Source organism: Gastrolobium bilobum, unplaced genomic scaffold (genome assembly GCF_033153095.1).
Source record: "Gastrolobium bilobum isolate Gb01-03AN ecotype WA unplaced genomic scaffold, APGP_CSIRO_Gbil_v1 utg3108, whole genome shotgun sequence".
NCBI lineage: Eukaryota > Viridiplantae > Streptophyta > Magnoliopsida > Fabales > Fabaceae > Gastrolobium > Gastrolobium bilobum.
Genome location: NW_026897377.1, coordinates 174,311 through 192,424, shown reverse-complemented (window position 1 = coordinate 192,424; position 18,114 = coordinate 174,311). Strand labels below are relative to the sequence as shown.

General features: G+C 33.3%; 1 protein-coding gene and 1 non-coding gene across 2 annotated transcripts; one reads left to right on the top strand and one right to left on the bottom strand.

Moving 5' to 3' along the window:
• Nucleotides 1–7,796: 7,796 nt before the first annotated feature.
• LOC133306418 (xyloglucan endotransglucosylase/hydrolase protein 2-like) lies at nucleotides 7,797–11,317 on the bottom strand. The gene is made up of 4 exons (XM_061506733.1): nucleotides 11,140–11,317; nucleotides 9,554–9,654; nucleotides 8,999–9,192; nucleotides 7,797–8,181 (listed from the first exon to the last, which is right to left on the bottom strand). Exons 1-4 carry the CDS (start codon nucleotides 11,315–11,317, stop codon nucleotides 7,797–7,799), a joined length of 858 nt encoding a protein of 285 aa, XP_061362717.1.
• Nucleotides 11,318–16,588: 5,271 nt separating this feature from the next.
• Nucleotides 16,589–16,695, top strand: LOC133306433 (small nucleolar RNA R71). The gene has a single exon (XR_009750892.1). It is a non-coding gene; the product is annotated as a small nucleolar RNA R71 (small nucleolar RNA).
• The last annotated feature ends 1,419 nt before the right edge of the window (nucleotides 16,696–18,114 follow it).

Here is an 18,114-nt window from a genome sequence, read left to right as displayed (position 1 = left end):
TTCCGCCATGAACGCGCTCGCACACTGTGCGAGCTTGAGGTCTGAGAAATGATCGAAGAGGGGTTTCTTCTTTCGGTAAACGAAAATCAATTATTGGGCTTCAATGGTGAAGGCCCAAGATTATTCGTTTTCGGCCCGGCCCTTTCATAGTTTATGCATAGTTGTTAATTATCCAGTTTTGTTTTGCGTTGACAAAAACAATTCTTTTTTCTCCCCTATTCCAAAATCCAAATCCCATCCTACCTATTTCGTACAAAACTTTTTCGCGTCATCATGGACTAAAACATTTTGAACGTATTTTGGACGCCCTTAGGACAAAATAAATCTTATTATGAATGTTATCCTTTAATGTTCGACGGAAAATTTAGACTGATTTCAAACAAATTTCAGTACTTTTTTTTAAACAAAAAAGTGTTATAGCTTTATTCTTTTAAAATTCATCAAAAATTTCATAAAAATTTCGGACGGATTATATTATTTATTGTTGAGACTACGAAAAGAGACTCTAAAAAAGATTGAGCCTATGCGCGTATCTGTGTGTATAATATGTGTAGATAAAGTCCTTGGATAGTCACTGCATGGTTCAAGGATCAATTATGAGATCATGATCGTAAGGACATGAATATGTGGTATGATTATCTTAAATGTGTTCGTGTTCTTGATTCAATCATCAATTATTATTGAGCCTATATTTTAAAAACAAAACATTGACATAGGCCTGTTTAAATCTATTAAACATTTAATAATTAAAATAATATTATTTTATTATTTAAAATTATTAAAATATTATTTTATTTATTTTATTATAAATAAATATATGATATAGACTGTTCTGTAGGTTTAAAGGCTTTGCATGTAAAAGAAAGTTTATGACATACTTTCTAAATAAGCTTTTTTTAAGTCTAAGCCTATTCTATTTAACTATATGTAATAGGCCGAGCTTAACATGATGTAGCATGATCAGAGGGTTGCATACTGTCTTGGATTCTCAAAATGTGTTTTAGCGCCCTCAAGTGCGCTGTAATGCACTCAAGTGAGTATTTTCATATTTTCCAAGTGCGCTTTAGCATGCTCTCCCGAACATGGAAATGTTCCCTTGAGGTAGCATACTACCTTTCTTGTACAGTAAACTCCTCAAAGTACCTAATAGATTAACTCATCAATTCCATGATACAAGAACATCAACATACTCATTTTCATGAAATTCCCCTTGTAATATACTTGAATAATCTCATACTTCAAATCAGCATATATTAAGAGATATTTCTATTCAAGTTTAATGTCTCAATATTATGACATTCCTTTTTACATGAATTTTATCAAAGTAAGGTATCCATAATTTTTAACATTTATCTTACATGGCTTCCATCAAAGTAAGGTATCTATATTGATATTTCATACATAAACTCCAATATAAAACATCATAATCTTATACGTGTACGTCATTGGAGCTTTAGGATTACATATGTCAGTATTACAGTCCTTTAATCCTATTACATAAACTATGTCTTAAACATTAATATACATGTTTCCAAAATGGCTACCAAAATATGATTGCTAAATGCAAAAAACATTAATGATATCTGCATGCTAAACATGCCTTGATCTAAGCTGGTTTCTTGCCATGTGAAGCTCCAACTCCGTCATTGGAGGTACTTGGAATATAATCCCCCACACAAGGTGAGATAAAAATTTCAGTAAACTAAGAGTCCTTGGAGGATCACTCCACCTTTAAGTTCACTTTATGTGCATAAGTAGTAAAATAAGCATAGTATATCATACATCATACAATCTCATATGGAACTTCTAAGAGAGATCTATTATGGGTTGTTTCTCTTACGTATTTACCCCAAGGAGTTCCTTATTACACTAGCTCCAAGGGAAGTCCATCCTAAGATGGTACTTTCATGAGAGATCCACTAAGGTTGTTTCTAATAGGTTTCAACCACAAGGAGGTCATTGTAAGAACCCGCATCGTTAAATTAGAAATTTAATTAATAAATTATGAGTTTAGAAAATAATTCTATAATTGAACTTAAATAATTATGAGGGAACTTGAATAATTGTAATAAGGTCTTAATAATGCTGAAAGTCGCTTTTCTGACGAAAAGTGCAGATACCGGTTCTGCTTTACGGTATAAGTGAGTACCGATGAAGTATTTCGAAAAATTATAATAAGTGTATGAATATTCCTAAAATAATATTTAGGACTGGTATGTCAAGTTTGGGGTCGAAATAATGAGAACTGACATCAGAACTGATATCGGCAGCGTAAAAGCGCGTACCGGCAAAGTGCTGCGAAAATTATAATAAAAATATGATAAATCCTAGAAAAATTGCTAGGTTCAGAATATGAAGTTTGAGATTAAAATGATTAGCGGAGACATTATGGCTAATACCGACAAGTTAAACTTTAGCGGACTATAAATAGGCTTAGCACAAAGCCCTAGGTCAGACTCTAACATTTCCTACGTATAGTTTTCTGTTCTTCATATCTGCCATGAGTTCCCTTGAGTAGTTCTTGCCACCTTTCCTTCAAAAACCCAACTTTCTTCATCATTTCTTCTTCTTTGAGTTGGCCAACCTTGTTACAACTTGAAAGTGGGTCACCTTGAGGAAGAAAGGCACTTGCTTGAGAGTGTGGTAGTTGCTAACTTGGGGGTTTGGGGATTGTCTCTGAGTGGGTGAGTGGTTGAGCTTCAAAAACCATCATTGTACCGGTTCTGATTGTGCTGTTTGTGGACCTTGGGTAGGTGTGGACTCTTGAGTTTAGATTGATAGCTTGCGAGGTAAGCTTTCGTGTCCTCAGTTTTGCCAATTGTTGGTTCCACCATACCTCATGGAGGGATGGTTTATATGCATGATGTGTTTTCATGGATTTAGATGATAATTAATGAAATGCTATTGAGCTGTTTAATTGAGTGCAGGTGCCATATGATATGTATATGGTGTACCACCTAGACGGTAAGTGTTGCATAAAATCGGCAAGTGCGCCGATCGTACCAAGTAATAAAATAGTGAGTAGAGATCGACTCCACGAGGATTGAGGCACCGAATTTATTTTAACTATTCATTTCTTATTGGATGAACAAAAGTTGGTTTTGAGAGTAATTGTGTTTGTGAAATTGTGAACTATTCAAGACTTGTGAACAATTTAGAGAATGATTTGAAAACTTAGAATAAAATGTTGAGATTTGAGAAAAATATTTAAAAAGCTATTGCAGTAAAAGACGCCAACACCTTTTCGATCCCCACCTTTTAATATTAATTAATGTTTACATTTAATTACCCAATTGATCAAACAATTCACCATCTTATTAATTAATTAATTAAGCCCTAATAATCCCTTAGTGATCTTAACTTTATTAACCCTATTGGAATCATAATCCCTTAGAAATCCTTTTTCAAGTTAATCCTTTAACCCAGTGAATTTTCCACGTTTGCAGTTCATGTAGCCTATCCCTAGTGCGTACATGAACTGTTATTTTACTCTTGTCAGGAACTAGAATCCCAATATTCCTATTGAAAACCCTAACCCTCGCGATCCTACTAGAATGATCAATTCTAGAAGAATTATAGATGAAGAACAGGATAAAATAAATGCAATTGAAATAATTAAATATAAATTTAACCAAACTACAAGGGGTTCACATCAAGGGTTATGACCCTTACCACAATAATAAAAACTAGCCAGACATATTCATGTCTGAAAATTCAAAATATTCAAAGGAATTCATAAAACAAAATAATAACCGGGAAATTGAGAGAAGAGGAAAGCTTCAATCTTCGCTCCAAATGCTCGCTTCGATCTCTGCCTCCGTGTTCTTCTCTGTGTAAAAGTTAAGTTTTCTCTTGAGGTATGAGTCTCTATTTATAGAGTCTTTGACCTTGTGTAGAATCTTGATCTAATCTTTGTCGCAATCTGAGTGTAATCTGTCTTTGATTTAAAAAGGATTTGATGTTGATTTGTCCGCACCTCCCACGCCACTAGCGTGGTTCCCACGCTGTGAGCGTGGGAGTTTTTCTTCAGAACCTTGGAGCACCACGCAACTAGTGTGGTTGCCAAGCTGCAAGCGTGGACTGATTGAGAGTCTGGCGCTACTAGTGTCAATGCCACGCTAGTAACGTGGATGCCTCTGCCTGATTTTGATCTCTGGCGCTACTACCGTGAGTCCCACGCTAGTAGCGTGAATGCCTCTGTGTGAAAAAGGTCTTCTCGCGCTTACAACGCCATACCCACGCTCTCAGTGTGGGTCTTCAGTTTAGCCTTTTCCTTTTTAGCCCAGTTTGTTTGTTTTTCCTACGAAATCAGCACAAAATCAGTTGTGCAATCTCTGATTGAGATTTTAATAGATCAACAATAATTATTGCCCTTTTTTGCTTAAGATTAATCAACATTCTTTATCTTTTTGGCTTAGATTTTCCTATATGCTGAATGCATATCAGTAAGCCTGAGTATGTGGAGACATACAAGATGGTGAATCTGTGGGTGAGGTACAAGCGGTGTTCCTTGTACTGTAGGTTGTAGACGTACGTAATCCCTATATTTTATTTTCTCTGGCCAGTAGGATGCATACACACGACATGGATATATGCTGCATTGCACGAATTTTGGAAATGATATTATTATTGTTTTGGAACTTATATTGCACATGTAAGTGAGCTTGGGGTGGAGAGATCCTTGAGGAACCCTTGTCTTACTGAGATTTCTTTTTAGAGCTCTCACCCCGTGTTATGGCACATATTCAGGTACAAGTACCTCGGGGGTTGATACCTCTAGCAGCAGGAGGCCGGAGTTGAGTTGATATGCATGTTGTCTTACTGATATGCTTGGATGTTGGCCATGTTTTATTTTCAGTATATGATTAGTTGATTCGAGACTTTTTTTTTTTGAAAGATATGGAATTAACTTAAAAACGGTTACAAAGTCTTGGGCTAGTAGTGCCCATACAATCCCTATTTAAGAAAATGCAACAGTCAGTGGCAGGTTCATGTAAGACATGCATATCCCAGTCGCTCCAATTGCTTCCATGGGAGGCCAGCCAGTCTGCCACCTTGTTCCCTTCTCTTAACGTTTGACTCAACTTGGTGGTCCAATTCCTCTGTAAATAGTAATTTATATGCCAAACCAAGGGGGCTGATGGGTGGCATGAGTCACAACCCTCCATAATCAGGTTGATGGCCATTAAAGAGTCCCCTTCGATCCGGATGCTTCTACAGCCCACGTCCCATGCTAAGTGGATGCCACATAGGAGGCCCCAAAGTTCAGCTCTCAATGAAGATCCTTTTCCCAAATTCCTGCTGAAGCCAGTGATCCATTTTCCAGAGTCATCTCTGATGACTCCACCGTAGCTGGATTGTTCGCCTCCCCTCGTGTTTGATCCATCAATATTCAGTTTCATCCAGCCATCGGGTGGGAAGGTCCAGCATATAAATTTTTCCACTTTCTCACGTCTGCATGTCCGTAAGAATCCCATCTTAGTGTGTGCCTCGTTTAGGTTGGTAGTGTAGATCTTGACACTCCTAATCAAGGCCGATTGGTTCTGGTTGAATACAAGTTCATTTCTGGCTTTCCATATAGACCAAATAGCAATTCCAAAAATTTGACTCCAATTCCAATGAGATTCAAAAACCTTCTTGATCTTCAGGTTGGACTGCACCCAATCTGTGGTGTTAGATTCAAAGAAGTTGGGAATATGAAAGTTTTGGAGGAGGTAGAGCCAAACTTCTTTACTCCAATAGCAGTCCCTTAGAGTATGAATCACATCTTCAGGCTCACGATTGCATCTGGGGCAGAGGGCACAAGTAGTGAGATTTCAGCATAGGGGTTGTCCATGCCACGTTGACTATGTTATGGTTATTCAAACTTGAGTTGTATAATGTATCAGGATATTGTCTGGTTTACATGTTGTAGTTCCGTGACTAGATACACATTTATATCATGAGGTTATTCATTTAGTTCTTTATTGCAATTTACATACAGACAATATTTTGAAAAAGAAATAAGTAATCAACTTGGTTAATAATAATGACGTCATAATTGAAAAGAAAAAGTTAGCTTCTGAATTAATTTAGTTGCGCTACTACTATATGTATGTTTAATACGCCGGGTGCACACGGAGTGTTACAGTTATCATAGGACTGGCTCCAGGAAAAGTCCATATATACATTCTACTTTCAAGAGAGATCCTCAAAGGTTGTTTCTCTTAGGAATTAGCCACAAGGAGTTCCTCATAGGGCTGACTCCAGGGAAAGTAAATGTATACAAAAATACTCTACAGAGAAGTATCTCAAACATACATTCACATCATTCATCATTTCTCAAACAATGCTTCATACTATGTTCTAATATTATAACGCACATTCATTCACATCAATCATTACTCCAATGGAGTATGATGTAACAACAAAAAGAACTAATCCCAAGGTCCATAAGTTTACCTCGTGTAGACTCCCTTTTTTAACCCTTGCTTTATGTTCAAGAAACTAAATCCCAATCTTCACTAACACCACACTATAAAAGGTGTGAATACAATCAACATCATACATAAAACATCAAGCTAATAACTAGAACTTCCTCTACAAGGCTTTTAGCTTGAAACTAATAGGTGATCTTTACTCCTTATGAAAAACTAAACAACTTTCACGAAGGAACTTTATCATTTCCATGATCAAAACTCAAATGGGTATTTCAAGCTTATGAAAATGGTGAAGTCGGCTAAGCAAGAAGAAAGAGTCACGATGGAGATGTAATTTGTGATGAAATGAAAGAGATTAAGTGACTTAATGATACTTTGGCTTTAGTCAAAATATCTACTTGGCAATTGACTCATTTGCCTTTCTTTCATAATTCTTGTCTAAACAATGATTTAGAACATCTAGCACATGTTTTCAACTAATAAACATCATGAAATAGTTTTCTCACTAAATCATTTCTAAGTTTCAAGTAACTTTTGCTTAATTATATTTTTACCTAAAACTTTTATTATTTGCACTTTTGTCCCGAAAAGTGTCTTTACTTAGAAAAATTAGATTCTTCATCTAATCAATCCCTTTTAACTATTATGTGATTGTCAATTACTCAACTTAATTGTTTGGATTATTATACATTCTATATTTCTCCAAAGCTTATCCATGTTGTTGTCACTTTAATATGCCATTGATATTATTTTTTGGTTCTATCATTTATCTTCATTTTTCATCAAGGGTTGATGTTTTTTTGCTTTTGATCTAGAACTCTTTTCTTTTTGTTGTTGTCTCTTTATTATCAGCATAGTGTATCTTCTATTTACAAATAAAGCATTAATTATTATATTATTATATATTTTCTTCCTTTTTAATTTCCTGGAAATTGGGCTAGGCTCGTTAATAAGTACAGAACAATTAACATCTCTATCAATTGTGTGTTCGTTGTTTTTAGGATTTCATACAGACAAATTGGGTTCTGCAATAATAAAACCTAAAATGACTAAACTAAATTTTCTCAATATTTATTAACAAAAATTAATAAATTGGAAAAGTAATTAAGTTTTGCCTTTGCTTTTCGTCCAGAAAATTTGTTCAACTCAATTTTAAACGATCCAAGCATGACCAAAAGTTTAAAATTTGTAAACAAATTAACTTGGTTGTGATTCCTCATTTCAAATTTCGGCAAATTAACAACACTTTAGCACTATGTAAATTTATCGAGTAACTTATTTTAGTCCCAGATACCTCTATCAAGAACCGCTCTTATATGTGGCACTAGCCTTATGTGGTTGATGTTTACAAGCTAGGAGGTATTTCATTCTAATTCTCTAGAGGCACTCTAAGGGAGGAGTAGGATACCTATGCTTATCTGTACAATAGTCATAAGTTATATACTTTTGCTTTACATTTTCATATTCTTTTTGTTGAGCAGGATCTAATTGCCAATACTTGTGGCTGTTCCACCAGTAGTTATCAGAAACACAATGTTGGTGATCATTTAGGCTTTGAACTTGACAGCCACTAACATCAAATCCTTGAAAGTTTGCTTTGAATGGTGCATAACTCCAATTGATTTTGGCTTGGCCTCCATCTGTTGCCCAGCTATCCCCATCCCACAAACTTGCTTTTATTTGCATAGTCTTTGATGGGTAGCCCACTCCAACGTTGCTTTTATTCTTGTATACCCTAATGGGGAGTCTGTCCACATAAAACCTGTCAATCCAAATATTTGATTAGATACTGAAATTATAAATGATTATATGAAATTAGATTAATGTATGTTACAAACAAACCTCTCAATTATGCCAGGGTAAGGTCGTGTACAAGGATTACCTCCACCCCGTACTCAGTAATCGAATTTAATGAGGCGTAATTTTTTTTTTTTACATAATCAACTAAGCTCACTAAAGAGTGTTGGTTAACTCAGCTGACCAGGTCGGCAACGACAGTAGCAGAGGAGGTGAGGTTTGTTTGGCAAATTTGAATTTTGAAAAAAAATATTTAATATTTAATTTCTGTTTTTTTTAAGTATGATTTTAATTTTTTTTACTTCTGTTTGTTTGTTTTTTTTTTTATAAAAAAAAACAACTTTTAATGAAAAAAAAAACCATCCAAACGACGTCAAAGTCATTTGTATTTGATAGTAAGAGTTGGGATTAAATCCCATTTCATGGATCAACTAGATACATTGAGAATAGTCAATAAAAGTCCAACGACTCTTATGGTTATTTTTCACTTATGATATGACCTTTTTAGCTTCGTAAGTTATAGTCAGCCATTTAATGAATTGATTAAATATATATGGAGTCCATAAAAAAACACGTTAAATTTATGTTTGATCGAAAAATCATTTGTATAATATAAAACAGCTTAATTATAATAACTTAGGTGAAGTTGATGTTAACTTTTTTATTTTCAAAATTTTTTGAAGTGGTTATTTTTGAGTACTTAATTGTATAATTAAGTACATGTTTTAACCACTGGTACTTCAAAATGAACCATATCAAAAGTGACAGGGCTTGTATCTTACACAATTTGATGTGGGTTCCAAAGAATTCTGTAGTCGTGAAAATTTGCTGTGGGGTCAAACCAAAGGTGAAGTCTTTGCTCCCTATTCCCTTCACCATTTACATATACATTGGTCTGTAATGTGTATGGCTTCCCCTCTCTATTGCCTAAGAATTCAAAGTCTAACTCGTCGTGCCCATTTCCTTGTGAAGTCAACTGCATTCAAATACAAAAATAATGAATCAATAATATTTTGTAAATAACACTTGCATATTAGATTTGAAGGGTGAATAATGCTTTAGGTTCAAACTCGTACTAAAATTTTTCACAATATTTAATTATTAATAAAATGAGGCAATAGAATTGAACTCATGATCCCGTGGTCGAGATTTTAATGATATGTAAAAAATTAATTTAATCAAAAAAAATTAAACTATTAAATGAAAGCCTTTTTAATAGTTTTTATATTTCTCTAATAGTATCTTTAATTTAGATTAGCCATCAATTAAGGACAATTTCTCCTTATGGCATATGATGAATTTAATCTTGAATATCAAAATAAGGTGATAAAACTCACATAATAAGCCGTGACAACTCCTGCAGAATCCCTACCAGGTACTTTGATCCTCAGATGGAAGAATCCAGAACCGTAACTCATCTTGGATCCAAAGCCAGATCCTTTATGTTCAAATAAAATAGAAATTGAGTCATCATAAAGAACCAATATCTTTCTAATTAGCTGCCCCAATATTTTGGTATCTTATAAGTATATCCAAATATATTTTTTTAATAAGAATATACAATTACTTTAAACTTCTTTAGATCAATGGTATGATTATTGAAAAATGAATAATTACTATAATTTGGTAAATAACAACAAAAATTACAAAGATATAGCTACAGAGTTTATGAAATCATCATCATTTCTTGTTTCGACAAATTAAGAAAGCAAGGTCCATTATCAACCGTTGAATTATTTATCTAATTAATGGAAATACTACCAACGCACACAACCAATGAATTTTACATTAATCAGTGGATCTTTGGTAAGATATTGACATCTTAACAACTTCAACTGTTTCTCGGACGTGTAAATCAAATTGTAGTTTCAATGACGAAGTCCACTTTCAATGTTCTGAACATCTAGTGGAAGGTCACCACACAAAATCATGTCCTAGTATGACATAAAACCTATAAGAAAAATCAACAATAATCTCAAGGAAAGTAGCTGTACATACGAAACATAAATATGTGTTTTCCTTTTAATATGGACTCATATTGGGTCCTAACTCCAAGACGCAAACTCTTCAATTAGTTCAATAATATCAATTAAATTTTGGGAAATATTAATCTTATGCAACATAAGATAACATCTTTTTTCTACACACTCATTGATTTTCGTGTAGTTTAATTTTAAATTTTTTATTTTTTATAAGTGAGTGGGCTCCACCCATGATTGTGTCTACAATAGGAGATAAATACCCTCCTACAACATGAGATTAGAAAACCCCTTAAATTTTAGCTGTTATTGGTTCTTTACAAGGTGTCACACATTTTCCACCATATATGTAATCAAATTGTCTTCACGCACGTAACTTCTCTTGGATAGTTGATGGGAACGAAAAAGAACAAAAACATTAAAAAAATTCATGTTTTTCTCATAACCTAAAAATAGCAGTTTCTAAAAATAAAATAAAAAATCATAAAAGCACCTTTTTGTAAAGTAGAAGAAATATGGCGATTACATCAATCTTTAGATAACCTATTGTGGTATAATACCACAATACTGGTATATTTATATGGAGAAGGTTATATTTATAAACTTTTTGTTTACAAACTATACTAAATATAACTGGTCATACTTCAATCAAGAGTGTATGACCGGTCATACTTAGTGTAATTTGTAAAAAAAAGTTTGTAAACGGATCCTTATCCTATTTCTATTATTTACTTCTTCAATTGAATACACTTTATATAGTAATTTTGAATAAATTTTTATTTTGTAATTGAAACTATATAGGCGTGTGCGCAATGCATGCACATAACCAAAAATAAATAAACTGTTGGAACGGGGAAAAGAAAACCAAAGATGCATGAGTAAAAGTAAATAAGAAGATAAAACGAAAGGTGATGCATGCAACTTAATGGAAAGGGAATGATAACCTGAAGAGCTATCCATCATGAGCTGAATTTCTTTCCCTTGGTTTAAGGACACAACATGATTGCCACCATATATGACCTTGTAATTTTGATCAAAGCTTATTTCTTCCCTTCTGCTTCCTCTGGCAAGCACACCATGGACAAGGAGAAAGAGAAGAAAAGCGAATTTCAGAGAACTCATATCAAAGCAAATCTTAGCTAGGGATTGGACTTTACACTCTTATAGTTTTGGCTATTGTTGGCCTAGTTTTTCATCTATATATACATGATGACCAAGTAAACTTGAGCTTCATAAGACCATGGAAAAGCATAAAGCGCATGAGTCCCATAATTACCTTACCTATACGCGTACGCTATTGACTTCACAATTCTATCCTCCATAACAAACCACATCATGATAGCTAAGTTTGGAAGCAACGTTAATAGCAAGTACTTCCATATTCATTAATTTTCTGTCAAATTCTTGATTAAAAGGAAAGTGAACAAATCTTCCAAACATTGTACGACAGCATACTAATGCAATGATATATAAGTGTCAAGCTTTCTTGTTATTGATGATATGTTTAGGGAAAATAATTTTGGTATAATGTAGGAAAATAGTTATATCATGTAGTAGAAACAAAATTACAAGTGGAATCCACAGATAAGAGGAGAGAAAAAAATAGAGGTGGAATTCACCCCTCATTTGTGTGTGCTGAAAATTTATTAATTTATTTTATGCAATATAACTCTATATTTATATACTTACATTTATAATTATAGGAATATAGTTTCTCATGTTGTACGAGGCAAAAATTGTCTCATGCACATACACAAAAATAGATGGGACCTACTTGTTTTCTCTCTCTCTTTTTCTTTGTGGGTCTTATCCATATTTTTGTGTGTGCATGAGATAATTTTGTCTCATACAACATGAAAAATTATATTCTCATTATAAATGATAACCGTTGATTGGCAGAAATCAACGGATAAGATTTGGTGTCAAATTTCAAAATTTGACACCGATGTCAAATTTCAAAATTTGACACCGATGTCAAAGGATCTTATCCTATTATATAATATATGTATTTTTTGGTTATGGGCATTCAATTAACAAACTTAAAAATAATATATTTAGTTTTAAGAAAAATTTAATGGAATGTATTCAACTCCAAACTAGGTAACCAAAACGTGGAAGCTTAATATAAAGCAATTGGTTCGTTATAATCTTTCGAATATGTCATGCCTCGTTTGACCCACAAAAATTCCAGCTGTTTCATTTTTGTCCAATCAATAATGTTATCCGATTTGAACGAAGTTTACCACTTTTTTGTTTTTTTTGTTACTGAGCTGGTTTTTTATTTTTACTTTTCGATTTTGAATAATAACTTTTATTTTTATTTCATATTTTGTATAAGAATAAGATGTTTTAGTCTCCATTCATATTTAGTAAAATTCATATAATTAATGAAAGGTGTTTTGTTATTTTTTATTATTATATAAATTTTATCAAAACATCATTTATTAATTTCCCGAACACCCAAGATGATGTAATTGTAGGGTGATGTTGTTGTCACCAAGGAAAACATATTTCATATTTGAAGGTAACTCCTTAAGCTCCACCTTTCAGGCACCAAGAGAGATGGGTAAAAAAATTAATTTAATATTTTTTAACAAAATAATTACGCATTTATTACAGTTTTGGAAATAATTACGGATCTATTGCACAATGTGACGCCCCTTTTGAGCGTCACATGTGACACCCCATTGAGGCGTCTCACCCTAAGAGGAGACGCCCCAATGGGGCGTCACTCATCAGGTGTTGACACGTGTCATTTTTTTTTCCAAAAAAAAATTAATTTAATCAAAAAACTTTTGAAGGCCATAACTTTTGACTCGGGTATTCAAATCAGGCAATTCTTTTTTTTGATTCCACATAACTCTACGAGATCTACGCAATGACATCTCATTTGATATATTTTATTTCTCATAAACATAATTTTAATTTGCAAGAATGGTATTATAAGAGCGGTTAAACCCAGAAGCCTTTGAGTTCTGGGTTTGTGATTTAATAAAAAAAAAAAATTTGATTTGTGATTTAAATTTTTTTTGTAATTTTTTTTATTATAGAAAAATTTTGGTTTGTGATTTAAATCAAAAATAAAAATAAAAATTATTATTAATAAGGAAAACAAAATAAATATTTGATTTGTGATTTAAACTAAAAAAATCAATTTGAAAAATATGTAGAAATAAAGAAAATAATTAAATAAATATTCTAAATCTCTAAGGAAGAAGGATATTATTTTTGAAATTAATGAGAAATTAATGATTAATGCTATAAGCTTCTGGGCTATTATTCGTGGTCTGAAATTAATGATGGCTTATGAATGTTATTCAAAAATAAAATTACCTAAATTAGGCATGATTGCCTCTTGATTGAAATCTAATTTAGACGTGATTAGTGACGTGTCAGGTGTTGAAACGTGTCACAATTTTAAACAGAAGCCTCTGAGTTCTGCGTTTGTGATTTAATATAAAAAATAAATCAAGATTTGATGTGTGATTTAAATTAATTTTTATTTTTATTTTTATTATAAAAAAATTTGGTTTGTGATTTAAATTAAAAGTAACAATTATTATTAATAAGGAAAACAAAATAAAGATTTGATTTGTGATTTAAACTAAAAAATCAATTTGAAAAATCTGTAGAAATAAAGAAAATAATTAAATAAATATTCTAAATCTCTAAGGAAGAAGGATATTATTTTTGAAATTAATGAGAAATTAATGATTAATGCTATAAGCTTTTGGGCTATTATTCGTGGTCTGAAATTAATGATGGCTTATGAATGTTTTTCAAAAATAAAATTACCTAAATTAGGCATGATTGCCTCTTGATTGAAACCTAATTTAGACGTGATTGGTGACGTGTCAGGTGTTGAAACGTGTCACAATTTTAAACAGAAGCCTCTGAGTTCTGCGTTTGTGATTTAATATAAAAAATAAATCAAGATTTGATGTGTGATTTAAATTAATTTTTATTTTTATTTTTATTATAAAAAGATTTGGTTTGTGATTTAAATTAAAAGTAACAATTATTATTAATAAGGAAAACAAAATAAAGATTTGATTTGTGATTTAAACTCAAAAATCAATTTGAAAAATCTGTATTAATAAAGGAAATAATTAAATAAATATTCTAAATCTCTAAGGAAGAAGGATTACCTGATTTAAATTTAAATTATGTTTGTGAAAAATACAATATATCAAGTGAGATGTCATTGCGTATATCTCTAAAAGTTATGTGGAATCAAAAAAAGAATTACCTGATTTGGATACCCGAGTCAAAAGTTATGGCCTTCAAAAGTTTTATGATTAAATTCATTTTTTTTTTTGGAAAAAAAATGACACGAACATCTGATGAGTGACGCCCCATTGGGGCGTCTCCCCTTAGGGTGAGACGCCTCAATGGGGCGTCACATTGTGCAATAAATCTGTAATTATTCCCAAAACTGTAATAAATGCGTAATTATTTTATTAAAAAGCATTAAATTAATTATTTTCCAAGAGAGATGTCATCTACCTTTTTCTCTAACTCTTCCACCGCTGGTTCTTCTTCTTTGTCAACAAATTTTGCACTTGCATCTTCATTGAATTGCTCTAATTCAAGTGGAGAATTCTCCTCTTTTATGGTGTCATCAACTACATCTTGAATTATATCAACCATGAAGTAATCTCCTCCATCTAATGGATGCTTCATTAACTCGAAGACATCAATGGTGATTGTCTCCTCATTCATTCTCAACATAAGCTTTTCTTACTCTACATCTTGCTCTACATTGATCATTGCTCTTGCAGTAGCTATGAAAGGTCTCCCAAGAAGTAGAGGAATTTCTACATCTTCTTCCATATTCAGAATCACAAAATCTACAGGGAAGATAAACTTGTCGATCTTGACCAACACATCTTCTATCATACTATGTCTGGCCTTCTGATCAATCTGTCGGCCAACTGTAAAGAGACAGTAATTGGTTTTAACTCATGAATTCCCAAAGTTTTACACATAGAGAGAGGCATCAGATTTATGCTAGCTCCAGGATCACACAGTGCCTTACCCACTTCAGTGTTCCCAATAGCTATAGGATGCTAAAGCTGCCAGGATCTTTGAGCTTAGGAGGAAAGCTTTTTCTGAATTATTGCATTGCACTCCTCAGTTAAAGCAACTGTTTCGCACTCCTTCAACTTGCGCTTTATAGACAGTAAATCCTTCATGAACTTCACATAGTTGGGCATATTTTCTAGAGCTTCAGCAAATAGGATATTAATTTGTAATTTCTTGAAGATGTTAAGAAACTTTGCATACTGCTACTTCTGGATCTCTTGTTTCAGCCTCTAAGGATACAAGATATGAGCATAAGGATAGAGATCTAAAGGCTTTTCTTTCCTTTCAAGAGCTTTCTTCTTCTCCCACTTAAATTGTTTCTTTTCTAGAATGCTCCTCTCAGCTTCAACTGTAATCTTTTCTTCCTTTGTCTTCTCTTCTTCAATTATAGACTCCCCATATTTCTTCCTTTCTCCAGAAAGCTTCTCTACAGGCTGAATAATAATTTCGCTTCTAGTTGTAATAGCCTTGTAGTGCTCTCTAGGGTTTGTGATAGTGTCACTTGGGAAAGTACCATGAGCTCTCTCAACAATCTTCCTTGACAACTAGCCAATTTGTGTCTCTAGATTCTGAATGGAAGCTTCTTGATTTCGGATAGATGCTTCTTGATTTCAGAATGAAGTCCTTGTCTCTTGCATAAAGGTAGAAGTGTCCTCTCTGAAAGCATTTGCACCTTGAATATAATCTGAAGTGATCTTGGACAGCTGTGCAAAAGATTTCTCCAGGTCATACGAGTTGCTTTGTTGTGGAGGAGGTGGTTGTATTGGAAGAGGAGGATTGAGCTGATGGTTGGATTTGTAACTCAACCCTGGATGTTGATTCTGATTCTTCCACCCTTGATTGTAGTTATTCCAATACTAGTTCCTCCCTAGAATATTCTGGTTCTTTTGATCGTACCAGATTCTATTTACATCCACAGTTTTTGGTATTCTCTTAAAATCACAATCCTCTGTAGCATGAGCAGTAGAACAAATTCCACAAATGACCAAAGGAGTATCTACTGAAGCAATTTGCTGAGAAGAAAATTTATTTGTAAGGGCATCCAGTCGTTATTGTTTCTTCTTATGCATCTGCATCATCTGCTCATTCTGTGCCGACAATGCATCATACCATTCCAGCTTCTTAATTCCAACTCTTCTTTGTTGTACTGGAGCATTATCAAACTCTTGAGAAGCTAGAGATTCAAGTAACTCTAATGCTTCCTCAGGAGTTTTAGTCTTCAAAGAACCCCCCGTTGCAGCATTGACTAGAGTTCTGGTGTTAGGTGTCATTCCTTTGAAGAAAATTCTGCCTTTGTCCCAAGCTTCAAACCCATGCTGTGGACACTTCCTGAGTAGTCCCTTGAATCTTTCCCATGCTTCATAAAGAGATTATGTCTCTTTCTGTTCAAAAGCAGAGATATTAGCCTTAAGCTTGGCTCGTTTTGAAGATGAAAAGAACCGGGCTAAAAATCTGGCTGCAAGATCATCCCAGTTGGTGATGCTTCCTTGAGGTAGTGATTGCAGCCAACCTCTGGCATCATCTTTCAGAGAGCAAGAGAAGAGTCGGAGCAAGATCGCATCAGGAGTCACTCCATTCATCTTAAGTGTATCACAATAGATAAAAAAAATCTCCAGATGTAGATATGGGTCTTCTATGCTTCCTTCGAAAAGTTGATCCTTTTGAACTAACTGCACTAAAGCTGGCTTGAGCTTGAAGTTGTTAGCATTCACATTTGGCCTAACAACTCTAGCAGTTCAAGGAACTCAAGTTGGAGTCATAAAATCCCCCCAATGTCCTCGGAGGAGGTTGAATTTGATTATTATCTGTATGACTTCCTTCTTTGGTTTCGTCGAGCTTGAAGCTTATTTTCCTTTTATCTTTTGTGCTTTTTATGATCATCGTAGCTGTCTTCTCTATCTCCGGATTAAACTGCAAGGATCTTGGATTAACAGTACCTCGCATAAACCAATATAGTAGAGAAATTATTCAGAATTTTGCAGAAAAATTATGCAGAAAAATATAAAAATCAAAGAAAATTCAAATTGCAGAATAATGAAGAACTCAATCTAAATTGTTTATAACTACTTCTAATGATGAAGGATCCAATCCCCAACACCAAAAACTTGTTGCGACTTCTGGAAGTGCACTGGTCATAAAAGTAATAAAAGTATATTTTGAGTACGAGATCGTTCCGACGAGGATTGATGTTCAAACACTAGTTCACTACTTGCAATTTAGTTGAGTAATTGATTACGAGAAACTCAGAATCAAAATTAAAGACAACCAAGAACATAAAATTGCAAAAGTAAAAACAAGAATTGAAAAGAAGTTGGTTTTAACAATTAAGATAAGCATAGTTAAGGGTTCGATTTTCCCCAATCTCTTTTACATGTTATGAATTAAAAGTCAATAACTCATCCTTAAAATATTGCCAATCAATCCTTTCTACATTTATTAAGGCTCAATCCATTGTTACCCTAATTCTATGCAATCTTGAAAGAATTCTAGCTCCCCGGTTGTTCCTCAAGAAAACATGCATTAAGATCAAGAATCTAAAGATTGCACAATACCCTATGTCTATTCCAAGATCACAAGGATTATGATGAATTTGTTAAATCGGGGTTCATGCACCAGCATTCCTATTGTCATATAATTCCCCTAAATCAATCTATAAGGAGCGAACTCATAAAAAACATTAAATACAAACAAATTCATTCAATTATAGAAAGGAAGAAATTCAGAAAAAATTTAATTTATAATCATATAAAATCAATTGGGCTCTATCTGCCCCTAACTACAAAAGAATCTAGCCTAGAATAGTGATTTTAAAAAACACATGAAAACAATAAAAA

Bases quoted from the DNA above. Each gene is read 5' to 3' on its own strand.
- LOC133306418 (XM_061506733.1), bottom strand. From the start codon at position 11,317: ATGAGTTCTCTGAAATTCGCTTTTCTTCTCTTTCTCCTTGTCCATGGT. The intron at 9,655-11,139 runs GTTATCATTCCC...TTGAACATAAAG, and splicing joins CATGATGGATAGCTCTTCAG to GATCTGGCTTTGGATCCAAG. The intron at 9,193-9,553 runs GTGAGTTTTATC...ATTTGAATGCAG, and splicing joins GAGTTGTCACGGCTTATTAT to TTGACTTCACAAGGAAATGG.